At 45.5% G+C, this 14,413-nt stretch overlaps 7 protein-coding genes across 7 annotated transcripts; 4 read left to right on the forward strand and 3 right to left on the reverse strand.

Annotated features, from left to right (window-relative positions):
- Window positions 1-438: 438 nt before the first annotated feature.
- V1513DRAFT_126800 (eukaryotic long-chain fatty acid CoA synthetase (LC-FACS)) lies at window positions 439-3,315 on the reverse strand. Its single transcript, XM_066894166.1, has 4 exons — window positions 2,737-3,315; window positions 2,369-2,679; window positions 1,975-2,311; window positions 439-1,919 (listed from the first exon to the last, which is right to left on the reverse strand). The coding sequence occupies exons 1-4, from the start codon at window positions 2,962-2,964 to the stop codon at window positions 618-620; spliced, it is 2,178 nt and encodes a 725-aa protein (XP_066752864.1). The 5' UTR covers window positions 2,965-3,315; the 3' UTR covers window positions 439-617.
- Window positions 3,316-3,638: 323 nt separating this feature from the next.
- Window positions 3,639-5,064, forward strand: V1513DRAFT_447231 (Sedlin, N-terminal conserved region-domain-containing protein). The gene is made up of 3 exons (XM_066898379.1): window positions 3,639-3,787; window positions 3,849-4,187; window positions 4,278-5,064. Exons 1-3 carry the CDS (start codon window positions 3,746-3,748, stop codon window positions 4,644-4,646), a joined length of 750 nt encoding a protein of 249 aa, XP_066752865.1. The 5' UTR covers window positions 3,639-3,745; the 3' UTR covers window positions 4,647-5,064.
- A 339-nt stretch (window positions 5,065-5,403) lies between these two features.
- Window positions 5,404-5,981, forward strand: V1513DRAFT_426011 (uncharacterized protein; the record flags this gene model as incomplete). Its single annotated transcript, XM_066896146.1, has 3 exons — window positions 5,404-5,698; window positions 5,761-5,862; window positions 5,917-5,981. The coding sequence occupies 3 exons, from the start codon at window positions 5,404-5,406 to the stop codon at window positions 5,979-5,981; spliced, it is 462 nt and encodes a 153-aa protein (XP_066752866.1).
- A 991-nt stretch (window positions 5,982-6,972) lies between these two features.
- On the forward strand, window positions 6,973-8,519 carry V1513DRAFT_381144 (uncharacterized protein; the record flags this gene model as incomplete). Its single annotated transcript, XM_066895058.1, has 3 exons — window positions 6,973-7,158; window positions 7,210-7,692; window positions 7,746-8,519. 3 exons carry the CDS (start codon window positions 6,973-6,975, stop codon window positions 8,517-8,519), a joined length of 1,443 nt encoding a protein of 480 aa, XP_066752867.1.
- An 88-nt stretch (window positions 8,520-8,607) lies between these two features.
- On the reverse strand, window positions 8,608-9,951 carry V1513DRAFT_426013 (putative FAD-dependent oxidoreductase; the record flags this gene model as incomplete). Its single annotated transcript, XM_066896147.1, has 5 exons — window positions 8,608-8,663; window positions 8,714-9,032; window positions 9,092-9,505; window positions 9,561-9,637; window positions 9,690-9,951. The coding sequence occupies 5 exons, from the start codon at window positions 9,949-9,951 to the stop codon at window positions 8,608-8,610; spliced, it is 1,128 nt and encodes a 375-aa protein (XP_066752868.1).
- Window positions 9,952-10,564: 613 nt separating this feature from the next.
- Window positions 10,565-11,554, forward strand: V1513DRAFT_447242 (uncharacterized protein). Its single transcript, XM_066898380.1, has 2 exons — window positions 10,565-11,202; window positions 11,281-11,554. Exons 1-2 carry the CDS (start codon window positions 10,928-10,930, stop codon window positions 11,456-11,458), a joined length of 453 nt encoding a protein of 150 aa, XP_066752869.1. The 5' UTR covers window positions 10,565-10,927; the 3' UTR covers window positions 11,459-11,554.
- Window positions 11,516-13,690, reverse strand: V1513DRAFT_401687 (uncharacterized protein). The gene is made up of 2 exons (XM_066895512.1): window positions 12,603-13,690; window positions 11,516-12,546 (listed from the first exon to the last, which is right to left on the reverse strand). Exons 1-2 carry the CDS (start codon window positions 13,192-13,194, stop codon window positions 11,903-11,905), a joined length of 1,236 nt encoding a protein of 411 aa, XP_066752870.1. The 5' UTR covers window positions 13,195-13,690; the 3' UTR covers window positions 11,516-11,902.
- Between the last annotated feature and the right edge of the window lie 723 nt (window positions 13,691-14,413).

The raw sequence follows: 14,413 nt of genomic DNA on the forward strand, positions 1-14,413 counted from the left end.
ATCTGCAAGGTGACGCGGCACAATTGAAATTCTCAAGGACAAAATAAAGTGTTCCGGTTGAGTCTGCTACGGGATGCCCGATCCAAACTTATCCCCTGTCCCTGCCCACGTAATGCGATGCTATCCTCAACAAATCAGTCTGTACGGCTTTATCGGCGGCGAGAGTTGTGCAAGCTCGAGGATAGCCACGCCTATCACAAGCGCTACTCTCGACTTTGAATAAAAAGTCTGACGCCTTATTTTCTGTAGGCATCTGCATTCCGATGGAATGGCTAAAGTTCCGAGTACATAATGTTGATCAGGCACAGAATCGGAGTAACCCTTGCCCAGCCTGGGAATACTCTCTGTGAGTCGAAGACCCTGTTATATATAGAAAATGCTGACATTATACATGACATTGAAACTAAACAATGTCATCAATGGTCACTAAAGCGGCATCATTGTCTTAAAATAATTAAATAAAACTTGAACCATGAAACAATGCGCCAATGCCAGCTCCACTTTCATTTCCCCATATCTCCCTCAGTCATGCTCAACGCCGGTAAAGCCATTCGTCAAACAATCAATTCGTCAAACAATCAAGTTACAGCCTTCACAACATCTATACATTTCCACCATTAAACCCTAAGTGTCTTGGTCAGATCGCCTTGTTGGTACATATCCTTAATGACGTCGTTGAAAAAAGCAGACGCCACAGGCCGCTTAAGTTTCAATGTAGGCGTCAAAATGTCATTTTCGATCGTGAAAGGCTCGACCATTAATTTCAAGTTGCGAACTTTCTCATATCCTTGCAGCTTCATCTCCTTTCCAACCCTTTCAAACTCGGAACATACCGCTTCTATCACCCTTGGATCATCGCATGCTTGCTGTAAAGCTGCCTCGTCTGATGGACTGATATATCTATCGAGAATTTTCGACGCAAATGGAGCAAAAGCCAGAGGCTGGATGCCTCCAATAGCAACAAGGTACGCCTCGAGCGAATTTCCATGGACAAACAGTTGTTGAACCAGCGGACATCCCGCAAGATACACATTCTCAATCTGTTCTGGTGCGACATACTCTCCCTGAGCCAGCTTGAAAAAATTCTTAGCGCGGTCAATAATATAAACTCGACCAAGTTGATCAATCGCAGCAACATCACCAGTGTGAAACCAGCCGTCTGCATCAATCGCCTCACTGGTGCGACCCTCATCTTTGTAATATTCTCTAAACACTGTCGTTCCGCGAACCAACAGTTCACCACGTGGCCATGGCTGATCAGTAACATAGTAATTTAGTTCCGGCACATCTTTCAAGCAGACTTCCGTGGTAACAGCAGGCGGCCCACAGTGGCCCGTCGTATAGTCACCTGCCTGACCAACTATACAACCACCATGTGTTTCAGTGAGACCATAGCCCTGCGCAATAGTCACACCAAAAGCGGCACGAAGGAACTGGTGTGTATCTGCCGCCAGTGGTGCTGAACCGCTGATAATACTGGCCACGCGATCCATTCCCGCATTCGCCTTGACCTTCCTTGAAATAAGCCTGTCCCATAGCATATTATTTGGCCCTTTCCCGTCTGCTAAAGATTGTAACTTGACATTTAAACCATATCTAGCGATTTGGGAACGCCAGCCTGTTGCATTAACGGTCTTATCCTTAATCGCTGACTCGAATCTATTTAGCAGTCTTGGAACGGATGTGAATGCCGTCGGTCTGACTTCTAAAAGGTCTTCCAGTATTTGCAGAATGTTTCCTCTGTAGAATGCGATGCCTGCTCCAGCAGCTAGTGCGACTCCGATCGTCGCACGTTCGTAGATGTGCGCCAGAGGGAGATATGACAGAACAATGTCAACAACTTTATTGCTACTTCGCGGAAGATGGCAGAAACCGACTGCTAATGCTGCGACAAAGTTGGCGTGCGTTAAAACAACTCCCTATATGACATGTTACAACATAACTATAAATATAGATGCAAATAGAAAGATATACCTTTGGAGAGGAAGTAGTACCAGAAGTGTAGTTGATTGTCAAAACGTCAGTGGGCTTGGGCGGATTATGTGGTCGCGGATGCTGCTTGCCAAGTTCTTCGACCTCGGTCATGGTGTAAATCATGATACCCTTGTCCTCTGCCCACGCTTTCAGAATATCTTCCTTGCTCTGGTTAGGTAGGTCATTTTCTGATCTCAGGGGATCCATAGATATTATAATCTTAAGGCTCGGAATCTCGCTTGCTAGAGACAGAATCTTGGGTATTTGGGCAAGAGAGGCTACCAATACAGGTGCCTCTACCGAATTCAAAATGAATTCACTCGAATTGGGTCCAAGGCTGAACCACTCCTTGTTAGCATCGACTTATAACAAATATTGACAGAGACTGACTAACTTATCGTATAATGGTACCACAATGAGGTTGTACGCATGGCATGCCAGATCAGTTAAGATCCACTCTGGTCTGTTGTGCGAGAACAACGCAACCGCATACTGCTCAGTCTTCGGGTTCATAATAGCACTGTCATTCAGATAGCATAGCCCAGAGCCTAAGTTCGTTCGTCGTTCTGCAGCAGTTCGATAAGACTGCCAGATATAAGGCGACCATATGCCACGTTTCGGATCAACAAGGTACCGAGCGCCCAATAAGTCTCTGTCGGGATATTTCTTTGCGGAGTGCTCAAATGCGTCGTATTGAGTCCGGATCTGAAGTTATTTGTTAGACATGTGCGGAGCACAGTGCCAAATCAATCCGATGCGTACCAGAGGGTGTGCGGACTGCATTAGTTTATCAGGCGATGCGGCATTGCGATAAATCGCTGAAAATCCGGGACGCTCAGTGTTAGGCAATGCGACACCTTGCTTCTCTCCGAAAGCTGACTGAATAACAGTAATGCTATCCTTGTCATGAATGGGGCCATCGACATCAATCGGTGCCGCTAATAGGTCACTCGCACTCGGTTCTTTAAGGCTTGCTGGAATCCCACTCATACCGACTTCGATTGTCAGTCTGGCCTTTTGTGACGACCTAGTAAAATAAATGGCCAATAAAACAAGAAGTTTGATTGCCCTATATATAATCTCACAACAGGCTGACTGATCCCGACGTACAGTCCTCGGTGCACGTTCAGTGGTTACAAGGAGGCGGTCTTCGGGGTGGTTCGGAATCAAATGAATTACTAGTCGTGGAGTAGTCCAAATTCACAAATTGTTCTAATCTCCACACGCTATTTCCATTGGTCAATGTACTGAAGATTAATTCTATTTTTAAATTTTATGAATTTCTTCTATGATTTCTTACTAATGGCTAATAAAGATTATGCCATCTGTAAAAGTTGGCTGGTATTGCTACTGAAAGCCGATCGGCAATGAGGCGCCAACAGCCGTTCCAAAAATGAGGAATTGAACTTTCAGCATATGCTATCTAAGGATTGGCTATAGCGTTCGCAATCACAGTGCAAGCCTGGAGCAGTCGATTTGTTAGAACTTCCTATATTAATACCCAAATATCAAAATAATATAATTAAGGGTTAATGATGCATTTAATTTCAGTAGCACTCTTTCAAGAATAACTTCGTCAGACATAAAGACTGCTGTAAAATTACCACCATAGACGCCGACCAGAGTGCCGCACATACCAGGTTTGTCGCTTTTACCGTCGTCCCAACGTGTAAAGCTACCACCATCCCTGGATCAATTACACGAAAATTACACGAAACATAGCTGAATATCGACCCCAGTCCCAGTCTATCGTCCTTTTATTGGTGTTATAATGGTTTCCCGAATATACTTAGTGGCCCTAATGGGTCGCGAGGTAATTGCTTTCGTGTCCATGGCCGCGTGATGTAACATTGAACTGACAAGTTGCATATTAGAACAATCCACTCTACGTACGCAGTTTTGCACCGGAAACTGCCTCAACATCTCATGACCCAGATTCCACAGGTGTATCGTCCTATGATGACAGCAGTAGTATCGGACCTCCCAGCGCAAAAGTTACTACATCACGAGACACGGAACTGAGGTATCACTTCCTGGCACATATATCCTTGGACGTATTTGCAGCCAGGCTACCACAGAAGACTTCCGATTCTGATTTTGGGCTGCTCTTTGTGCAAGATGGAATGGCTATGTACGGGTGGATGACAAATACTGGCGTCAAGATTGTTCTTGGATTCGCCAGCGGGGAGATAATAGGGAGTGAGATCCGAAGTGTAAGTACCAATCAGAATCGACAGCTTATTCTCATCAGTCCATTATTACAAACAGGTTTGGGAAGATCGCAGTTAATATGTGTTGTATAGATCTTCCGGGCAATTCATTTCGCGTATATTTCGCTGGTTTGCAACCCGTTCTACACGATGGATGAGAGACGACCAATTCATAGCCGAAAATTTGATATCAACATTGGGCGCATAGTTAATGCCTGGAACGGTACTACACCCACTCATACCCCTGCAGAATCAATCAGCAGGTCTAGCGCAGCATCTCCACAGTCTTCGTCAAATATATCTGCCACCAGCACCGTATATTATAGTAACGCCAGTAATAACGAAACTATTGAAGGCGTCGTCATGTCGTACTCGGGATCGCGATCGCCTTCTCCCGCTCCATCGCGGTCAGCGGACGGCGGAATAACGGCTCCAACATCAGAAACAGTTCTGGCCAGCTAATGAGACATTGTGTTGATACGGGACGGAAGTAATTTAGAAGTATCAATTGTGTAATTGGATTGTACGATATCTTTGTAGTAAGATGGAAGAAGTTTTAATGTGCGACTGTCGTATAATCACTGTATATCATAGCATTTCTCGACATTAAGACTAATTAGTGCCTACATTGAACGACTTATGAAATACAACGGTCCGAAAGGGGAATGTGCGGATTTCCTCCATGCAAATCCAATTCATTGGGCAACTATGTCAATCAAGCCTTTGGGTTGGAGCCATAGGCGTTGCAAGTCTCCTTGCTCGCTGTCACTGATTGATTCAGGCCGTTCTGTTTTAGTGCCTCACTGTCGAAAATTATATTATGACGGCAGTCTGAGTTGGCCATGATGTTTATATCAATCAAACTGAGATATGCAGGCTGTTTAGATATGTCCGGTAGAATTCTTAGTGCTATGATGGACAAGTAGAACCGTTATAGCGGGGCGGAGTTGTGGCTCACAACATGTTCCCCACACACAGAAACAGCTCGCTTACCGATCTGGGTACAGTATCTTTACCTGTCGCGCCGCACGTCGGGTACGTAGTTGCGGGGTTCATAGCCCAGCACATCAGTGATTTTCCTTACAGGCTCCTTGTTCTACTATAGTATTTATTCCAGGGGTTCCCCAAACTGCTGTATCCCTGTGCTGTTCCACTTGCCTGCTGAGTACACCAACATCCAACCAACATCCATCCATTGCTTGCTCTCAATCAACTATAAATGAATCATTCGGTATCTTCGGCAGCCGCACGGGCAACCGCATCGTGTGCATCGTCACATCAATGTTCTGGAGGTTATTATCAACATTCGTCCTACCAGAGACGCTGGAACTCATATCGATTTGGCGAGCGGCACGACAGGTCCAACGGCATTGCGCAGTTGACTCCTGACCAGACGGAGCACCTAATCCTGTCGTTTAAGGAAAGTATGCGCAAATACACGCGCGTTCGCAAGGAGCTGGACTATGAGATGAGACAAGAATTTGCGGTTATGAATGGCAGCCTGAGTTCCGATGGTACTTACCGTTATTCATTGACATGCTTTGACAACAAGAAATATTAACATTCCCTATCGCAGATTTGAGCCGATACGAACGGCGTCGGAAGAAACTTCAGATCGATCTAGGTCGAGCTGAAGCGTTTGTCGCCAGGTACATGAGCATCCTTTCCAACTTCGCCAGTATGTCTTTTGTCACCTCTATATTTTGCAGAGCTGCAGCTGATTTAATGATAGTTGACACAGATTCGATAACAGTCTCCGCGCCACCGTCGCGACCTATGTCGCCTGTGACGGGGTGAGCAGAAGATGCCCCTATGTGGTCCACTTGTATGGCTTGCAACTCGAAATTTTTTTACTTTACTTTTCGGCGTTTGGTATTTAAAAGGTTATAGTGATTACTTTATTTATTGGGATTATTAGCTTTTCCTATTTCTACTCGAAATGCATTTTATATTTTGTTTTATTTCTACGAGTCCGCCTGTGACGAGTATTTAATAAACAGTGCAACAGAGTATGGGGTATTCATCACTTTATTTATAATAAAGCAGTAGATATTATAGTGAATGTTAAAGACATCAAATCAAAAAAATAAAAAAATAAATATAATTGCAGCACCTACGATTCCAGCGTGGTCTCCCACCGCAGTACTAAGTAGGCCCAAAGAAGTTTAACTGGTGTTGATCGGACGGGGAACTGTGTTTTCTTCTTGGTATGGCCGCAACTGAAATTTATTCATTAATCCGCTCCTTTTCTACGTCATTGACTAGTCATCACCCACGTAATAAGTAGGAAAACATATTCTGTACAATCGGAATAAATCAGATTCCGTTTGTTTAAAAGGGAGACCTCAGAATTGACATTATCCAATTTCCTACCGGTTAATTGTTATACTATTTTACTGATTCGCGAAGCGAACTTCATCGTATTGGTGGAGACCAGTAATACTAGAATTTCTCGATATAAAATATTATTTTGGAAATATCATTGATAATTAAAGAACAGAAAATTGTTATTACAATCTAATTGCGACTGGCTAATGTCGAGCACGTGGCCTGACTTCCATCAGCGTGGCCCGAACCGCCGATAAACGCGAAGAATCGAGTGTGTGAATCAATGTCAGTCATATCCGAATCCGCTCGAGCCATTCTCAAGTCCAGGCAATAGTAATTCAATTGCCTTCAGAACTACAAGATGAAGAAAATATGGCAATGCCGGGGCCATCTAAATAATATGTTCGTGCATCGATTATGCAATTTTCGGCATAGGGAATGTCAACGGCTACACAGTACGATGTCCAACCAGAGAGCGAAGCTCCGTGTCGCAGTTGTCGGGTCCGGTCCGGCGGGTTTTTATACCGCGTATAGGATATTGGAGAAGGCACCGTCAGGAATAGTGACTGTGGATATGTACGAGAAGTTGCCTGTTCCCTATGGCCTTGCCCGGTTCGGTGTTGCACCGGATCATCCGGAAGTCAAGGTAAAGGGTTTTCTTAATAGAATGTGACATTGGCATGCTGAGATACCCCAGAATTGCGAGGAGAAGTTCGAGGAAGTTGCACAATCTCCATATTTCACATTCATAGGCAACACAATGGTCGGCGCACAACCGCTCGCTGTCCCGAGCCATTCACAGTCATTCCAACCGAACCATGTCCCGCTTTCGATACTCCGGCAACACTACGACGCGATAGTACTCTCATACGGTGCAGACTCTGATAAAGATTTGTCGTCGTCGGTTAAAGGGCTCGAGCTCGCCGGTGTATATTCGGCGAGAGCGTTCGTCGGGTGGTATAACGGACATCCAGAATTCCAAGATCTTGACCCTGACGTAATGGCTGGTGAAGAAGCCGTCGTTGTTGGCCATGGCAACGTCGCATTGGACGTTGCGCGGATATTGTTGACGGACGTTGATGCATTGAGGAAGACCGACATCACTGAGGCTGCGATTGCCAAGCTGTCTGAGAATAAAGTCAAGCGGGTGCGAATTGTTGGCCGGCGTGGCCCTACTCAGGTGAGATCTACGATGAGGCTCTGTGAAACTGAAATTAATTTTTAATTGTGAAGGCGTCGTTTACAAATAAGGAAGTTCGTGAGCTCATGACGCTTAATGGAGTAGGTTTCATTCCGCCAGAGGCAGAATTCATGTCCCCATTCCTCGAGAATGGCTCGAAACTTGGACGGCCAACGAAGCGTCTCTTCCAGCTTCTACAAAGAGGATCGACAGCATCCGTGGCAGATGCCATTAAACACTTCTCTTTTGATTTTTTGCTGTCACCGACGTCGTTTGTGCCGTCGGAAGGATCCTCGCATGTTGCTAGAGCGAAGTTCGACGTCATGCAGCTGCAGGGAGATATTCTGTCCAAAGACACGCGCGTGAAATCGACGGGTGACTTTAAGGAATTGCCGTGCAACGTAGGATTCATGAGTGTAGGCTACAAAACTCATCCTCTTGCCGGACTCGAAGACGTCTACAACGACGGTGCTAACCATTTGAATAACGAAGGCGGAAAAGTTTGTGCAGGAATTAACGTTAAAGGATTATACGTCGCCGGCTGGATCAAGCGCGGACCAGCCGGTGTCATAGCTGAAACCATGTACGATTCATTCGAGACCGCTTCCGTCGTTCTTAGCGATTTTGAGGACGGCGAGATTGGCGGCAAATCGTGTGATGGGTGGGAAGGCGTTAAAGCTGAACTTGGCGACAAGCTAGACTGGAAAGTTGTTTCATGGAGTGATTGGCAGAGAATAGACAAGGCAGAGAAGGAACGAGGATCCAAGATAGGGAAGGAACGAGAAAAGTTCACTAATCAGAAAGACATGTTAGCTGTGCTGGAATAGATAAAAGAACTTTCTGGTCGGGCTTGTAATTATGCATTTTTTTTTGCCTCTATTCATCTATCTGATAGACATATATATATATATATATCTAACTATTTTGGAAGTCATATACCATCTCGCCAATCGCCAGACTAGATGTGAGACCTAAAGTATGTCAGCCATGTCGGAAAAACTCGTGACAAAACCACACGTACCAGGACTTTCTATTCCAAGAAGGTTAACAAACCCGGGAAATCCTTCTTCTTTCCTTATAGCAAAATCTGTGAATCCTTCGTGATCGGGCCCTGTGATTTTGGGTCGGATTCCTGAATAATCTGGCAATAACGACGCCTTGTCGATTTGTGGTAAGTACCGCGTTACTTCGGCGTATACCTCTTCGAGTTGGCTTCCCTCGGGTGTAAGATCGTCCGGTGATGAGACCCACTGGATATTAGGTCCGAATCGGAGGCGGCCGCCTAGATCAAGCGTCAAATGTGTACCAAGACCGGCGTTGTCCGCAGGGCATGGGTATATCTAGATTCGTTTTAGTCAAACCACCATATAATAGTGAACTCTATCGTCATCAAACATACCAGCCGCTGTGTTTTTGGCTGCGACGAAGCGTACGAAAAGTATGAGCCCTTGGCATAGTATGGTGTAACATGTCGTTCACGAGGCAGCAGCATGTTCGACACCAACGGCGCCGACAATCCCGCCGAGTTGACCACATTCTCAAATTTCAATTGCAGAGTTTCTCTTCCGCGTTCCCCGTCGCCAGTATTAAGTTGAACAGTATATAGTCCACGCGATGAGTCGAATTCTATACCTGATACAGCAGTATTGAGCGCCAGGTCTCCACCACTAGCTTCAAATTTACCAAGCAAATACGTCATAAGTGAGTGCGAAGATATGATCCCCGTTGTCGGAGAACTAAGAATTGCTTTCCGCGCTGCCACAGCCGGTTCTATATCTTTAGCTCTCGAGAGCGGGACGAATTCACATGGGATCTATCATCTGCATCAGCGAGGATGTCGCATATTCTCGTTCCATTGCCATTCGCACCTCGAGTTGGCGGGCCTTTTCTTGCATAGATTCAAGGTACTCTTTTTCTGCCTCTGTCTGGGCGACAATCCATTTTCCTGCACCGCGTAAGTATAGATCCACGAGCACTCATACCAGCGCACGACGTACCGCAGTTCCGATACGGAATGCCAACCTCCTCACAAACCTTGTATAACATCTTTTTTCCCTTTATGCACAGTTTCGTCTTCAGCGAGTCAGGAGGATAGTACAACCCAGCGTGAATAACCTCCGAATTCCGCGACGAAGTCTCCGTGCCAATCGCGCTATGCCTCTCAACTAACAATACAGGCCCTCTTCCACGCGCCAGCCTCGCGGCCACCGAAAGCCCCACGACCCCAGCTCCTATTACCAGGTGCGAGAAATCTGCCATTCAGTGTAATTCTACCGGTGGTGCGGATATCCGACGGGAAGGATCGGTCTATATCGATCGACTTCGTCGGACATGGGACTGAGCCCTCGAATTCCTGGCGACTGCCCCTGAGAGCACTATGGGACCAGAACAACTTTAGTAAATTATATAGCAAGATATTACTATATTGGGTTCAAAATTAATTTCCATCAAAGTTAATTAAGATTAGTTAGTTAACATATTATGACTGCCCAGCCACCTGGTACTTCATATGCCTGTCATCGGTCATTTCTTGACACACTATCGTAATCTTGGCCGCAAACTCAGCTTCACAAGGAAGCTTTTGTTCGGATCAGTGATTGCGTAAAAACTACCGCCTTTTCTGTGGCATTAGAACCAGAGACTCCCGCGCCTGGGTACAGCCATTGCTACATAGCCAGGGTTATGTAAGAACTGATTTTTTTTTTGGCAAAAGGCGGCGCTATGTTTTCTGGGTCTTCGTATGTAAATAATTTTTTTGATTGCAAGCCAGTATTAGTGGTCATACGTTAACGGTAATCTGGCCGAGAGGGAAGAGGCAGTCCCATACCCTAACCACTGCAGAGCGTAGAAAAGGAGCAGACTATTGAACAATTTTCAGTTGCGGCCATACCAAGAAGAAAACACAGTTCCCCGTCCGATCAACACCAGTTAAACTTCTTTGGGCCTACTTAGTACTGCGGTGGGAGACCACGCTGGAATCGTAGGTGCTGCAATTATATTTATTTTTTTATTTTTTTTTCTGTCATGTATTTTTTGACGATGTTGGGTCTAGTTATGTAAAGATATTTGGTCGAAATTTACCTTGAAATATTTCGTAGCGTTAAGAGTTGTTGGTTTGATGATGTGTGATAGTGTTTTGCTGGACTCCGTCGACGCGAAGTGCCGTGGAGTTATCGACGCACGATCTCAGATGTCATAATCGCATCATTAACAGCTCCCCATAACCAAACCACACATGCCACCCCTCCCCCGCGCACATGCGCTCTCCCTCTATCGTCGCGTCCTACGCGAATCCCGCAGTACGATCCCATACCGACGGGCATACAGATACGTGTACGAGGACATTCTTCGCAACATGTTCCGGGACCCAACGATCTCGTACAGTCCTTCCCGGTTCGAAAATACGGTCACGTTGATAAGAATGGCGAGGATAGTGAGGGGCAATGAACGGCGGTTGCTAAAGAATGTAATTGATATCGGGTGGAATCGACAGATGAGAGCTAAGGAGAAGTATGTTCTACTTTTGATCTCGAAATTTTTGTCTTCAAATATGTTACGACGGATGGAATCCTGATGAGAGCTTTGCAGGTTACCCAAGGGATACGGCAAATTAGTGGAAAGATCATTGTTTAAAAAGCTATATGCCGATTACGATATTACAATGAAAATGGTGAGCGAGACAATGGACGTGTATCTGCCCGACAACGTCAAATATTACGAACAAACACATTCGTGGTTTGAGCGGAAAAAGAAAAAAGTGAAGTGAGGCTTATAAATAATTCGGTTGCATTAATTGTACTATAGTTATTATTGGGAAGGCGTTTTTATGTCTGATTTTGTTCGCATTAAATATTAAGTACGTCTATAACCAATTTCCAATTTTTTTACACCCCGCGAGTGACGTTGATTAATCACAAAACGAATCGCGACGATAAACAAGACATAATTGATGCGATAGTCCCCTCTACAACGGACCAATGCGGTAGCTTTTCATAAAGTACACAAAACACAGATTACATCAACCAAAAAAAACATCGATCAAACAATTTTACCATACACCTATTCCAAAAAAATGCCGCTAATATTTAAAAAAGTCAACTAAACCCGACCATTCTCATTTAGAAACCAGCTGCTAAATGATGAATGGTTAAAGAAGACGGGATAAAGACTCTAACACAACGAAATACAAAACATATTAAAGACTGCGCTCTTAAAATTTCAATACGTTGGATACTGGCTCGCTCATGCCGACGTACAGACCGTGCTCTTCAATGTATCGGATTACACTGTTTGGTAGGAGATACTGCACACTCATGCCTCGCCGGATGAAAAGTCGCACTTTGGTAGAACTGATATCGTTGTAAATAAGCTGCTTGATGACGATGACGTTGTGACGATGCTCGTACATAATGTCATGCGAGAGCAAGAAACTTCGGACATCGGCTCCAGTCCGCTCGACAATCAAGCATCCGAAACGACCCAAGATATGATGCAAATCCTCGTCAGCCCAGACATTGGGGTCACCCATGGATTCTATCAAATCACCGCCGGCTAGCAACATGATCTTTGCCGGCCGACGCTCTCCGGCCTTGGTTTTAATACCTCCGCGCTTGACGTTGATTTCGTAATTGAAGTGATCAAGCACGACAGCTGTTCGTTGATAGGTCGGTTGTAACGACTCCCAAGCGTCAACCATTAGCCAGGACGACGTGCGCTCGCAGGCCAGCTCGCACATACGCACGCGATGGTTTGCTGGGGCCAGCCCAGCTTTGCGATAATTGTCGGATACAGGAGAGTAGTACCCGCCAACGACCTCGTACTTGTTCAGTTCCCGAATAGTATCGATCGCCATTTCTATATTGACTATAATTAGTTTGCGGTTTTTCGAATACGGGATATTCAATACTGACCGAACATTCGAAGGTGCAAAAGAGTAATTGGAGAGAATGAACCGCACGCTACAATTACCAATGGCTGCATTGTGTTATCCTGCAAGACCTCAGCCAATCTGTGAACTGGAAACGCATAACTAGCCAGATCCCGGGCTTGTCGCGAAATTCCATGAGGGACCTCTTCGAGATCGGCAGTTTGGTGGGGCGTTCGATTGGCTGAGAGGGAGTATGGTGGCGCCAGTATGTCGAAATCCAGTTCTGCCTTTCGCTTTCCGTTTGTAGTAGTTGGTTGAGTCTGGGATAGAGAATCTGTTGACGAAACAGGGCTATTTCCGCTGGAAGAGTTTACTCTGCTGGACATAGCGGAGTCGGAGCCCGAGCGGACGTGCTGTTCCAATTTGGCAGAAATTTCGGAGCCGTTTGTCGAACCAATGTCAGTCATGGAAAGGTCGCGCGCGAAAGAGGACGTTGAGAAATTAATAATACCGACCACAGAGGTATTGGCAGGAGACCGGGGAGTCGTTGTAGATGTCGTCGGTGGACTCAGAGAAGGAGCCTGGTGCTGTCGCCTGATGACCGGAGTGAAATTTGGAGCCAGGCGCGGGTCCATAGGAGAAGAGAAAGTGAAAAATAGAAGTAGCGTAGTTTGGGTTGTACAGTGCGGACGTTGGCAGTACAGTTAGTTAACTAGTCGCACGCACACAACCTAAATCACTTTGGAGCTGCGGCGCACTAAATTGAGATTAATAATTAAAGAGCAAAAAGACCGAAGGAGAAGCAATGACAACCACAGCTACAGTCTGTGCAAATATCAAGAGCAGTAATTTAGTAAAGTATATTTTAGGTGAGCGCAAATATGCCAGGGCATCATGATCCGCAAGCAAAAGTGCTGTGCTTTTATTTTAATGAGAACAGGCTCGCACTTAGACGCAGGGAGCAGCGCAACCGCTGCTCCGAAGCAAAAATCTTAGCCGGGTCAGCGAATATCTCGAATTGAGAGTCTCGTTGAAAGGGAGAACCCGGAGTTGTGAGGCGCAGGTGGGGGTTGGTTAAAACCACCGGGCCGCTCCATGTCGCTGGTTGCTCCATATAACCGATTATCTCCGGTAAAGAGTGAGTGTGAGCAAGTATCCTCGGGTCAGAGAGAAAAAATGACTATTAGTATGATATAATAAACTCGAACACCAGTCGCCCCATTCCCCTACGCCCGGACAGAGTTAGATGACAGGAACAAGCCCAACGATGACGAGTGATATCGCTGGCGTTGTACTCGGGGGGCTTCGTCCTTTAATCGCCAAATGCTCAGTCCCAAATCCACCAGAACAAGCGGAGTCGAAACCAAAGCATTGCTTTATTGCTAACTAATAACTTGACATTATATGCAGAAGTGCAAGTACTATAAAAGTTGTGCATTACTGGATTAAACTGTCTTGGAGCTGAAGCTGCTCGTTTATATGCACAAGCCGCCACAGGTGTAATTGCTCGACGCCCCAATCCTTTTTTTCGATTATGATAGTCATTGTCTCGGTCCATGGTGTTTCAGCAATCCGCAAGGCCGTTCTACGTCTAGTACTTCCTGGACCCATTGGACCTAAAGTAATCCTATTGCAACAGACATTATTTGAGAAAGGATAAGTAATAGCAGATTTTGTAGCGACTTTATCTCTGCTGAGCCGTCTTTGATGAGGCTTGCTTGTGCGCTATATACATGCTTAATGCAGACAATTGGGCATCTTTTAATACCGCATAAGAACAATAAGATTAGGAGTGCCACTTGGAATTTCATATTTCATTAGTATAATGTGAATAATTGAATCGGCGATGAAATG

Source organism: Lipomyces chichibuensis (genome assembly GCF_038497645.1).
Source record: "Lipomyces chichibuensis strain CBS 12929 unplaced genomic scaffold V1513scaffold_22, whole genome shotgun sequence".
In the NCBI taxonomy this organism is placed as follows: Eukaryota; Fungi; Ascomycota; class Lipomycetes; order Lipomycetales; family Lipomycetaceae; genus Lipomyces; species Lipomyces chichibuensis.

Excerpts from the sequence above, each read along its gene's own strand:
- V1513DRAFT_401687 (XM_066895512.1), bottom strand. The coding sequence starts at position 13,194 with ATGGACCCGCGCCTGGCTCCAAATTTCACTCCGGTCATCAGGCGACAG. Across the intron at positions 12,547-12,602 it reads TTTGCACCTTCGAATGTTCG|AAATGGCGATCGATACTATT; the intron begins GTCAGTATTGAA and ends TAGTCAATATAG.
- V1513DRAFT_447231 (XM_066898379.1), top strand. The coding sequence starts at position 3,746 with ATGGTTTCCCGAATATACTTAGTGGCCCTAATGGGTCGCGAG. Across the intron at positions 3,788-3,848 it reads TGGCCCTAATGGGTCGCGAG|AACAATCCACTCTACGTACG; the intron begins GTAATTGCTTTC and ends GTTGCATATTAG. Across the intron at positions 4,188-4,277 it reads TAGGGAGTGAGATCCGAAGT|ATCTTCCGGGCAATTCATTT; the intron begins GTAAGTACCAAT and ends TGTGTTGTATAG.
- V1513DRAFT_447242 (XM_066898380.1), top strand. The coding sequence starts at position 10,928 with ATGCCACCCCTCCCCCGCGCACATGCGCTCTCCCTCTATCGTCGCGTC. Across the intron at positions 11,203-11,280 it reads CAGATGAGAGCTAAGGAGAA|GTTACCCAAGGGATACGGCA; the intron begins GTATGTTCTACT and ends AGAGCTTTGCAG.
- V1513DRAFT_126800 (XM_066894166.1), bottom strand. The coding sequence starts at position 2,964 with ATGAGTGGGATTCCAGCAAGCCTTAAAGAACCGAGTGCGAGTGACCTA. Across the intron at positions 2,680-2,736 it reads TGCAGTCCGCACACCCTCTG|ATCCGGACTCAATACGACGC; the intron begins GTACGCATCGGA and ends AAATAACTTCAG. Across the intron at positions 1,920-1,974 it reads GTACTACTTCCTCTCCAAAG|GGAGTTGTTTTAACGCACGC; the intron begins GTATATCTTTCT and ends CATGTCATATAG.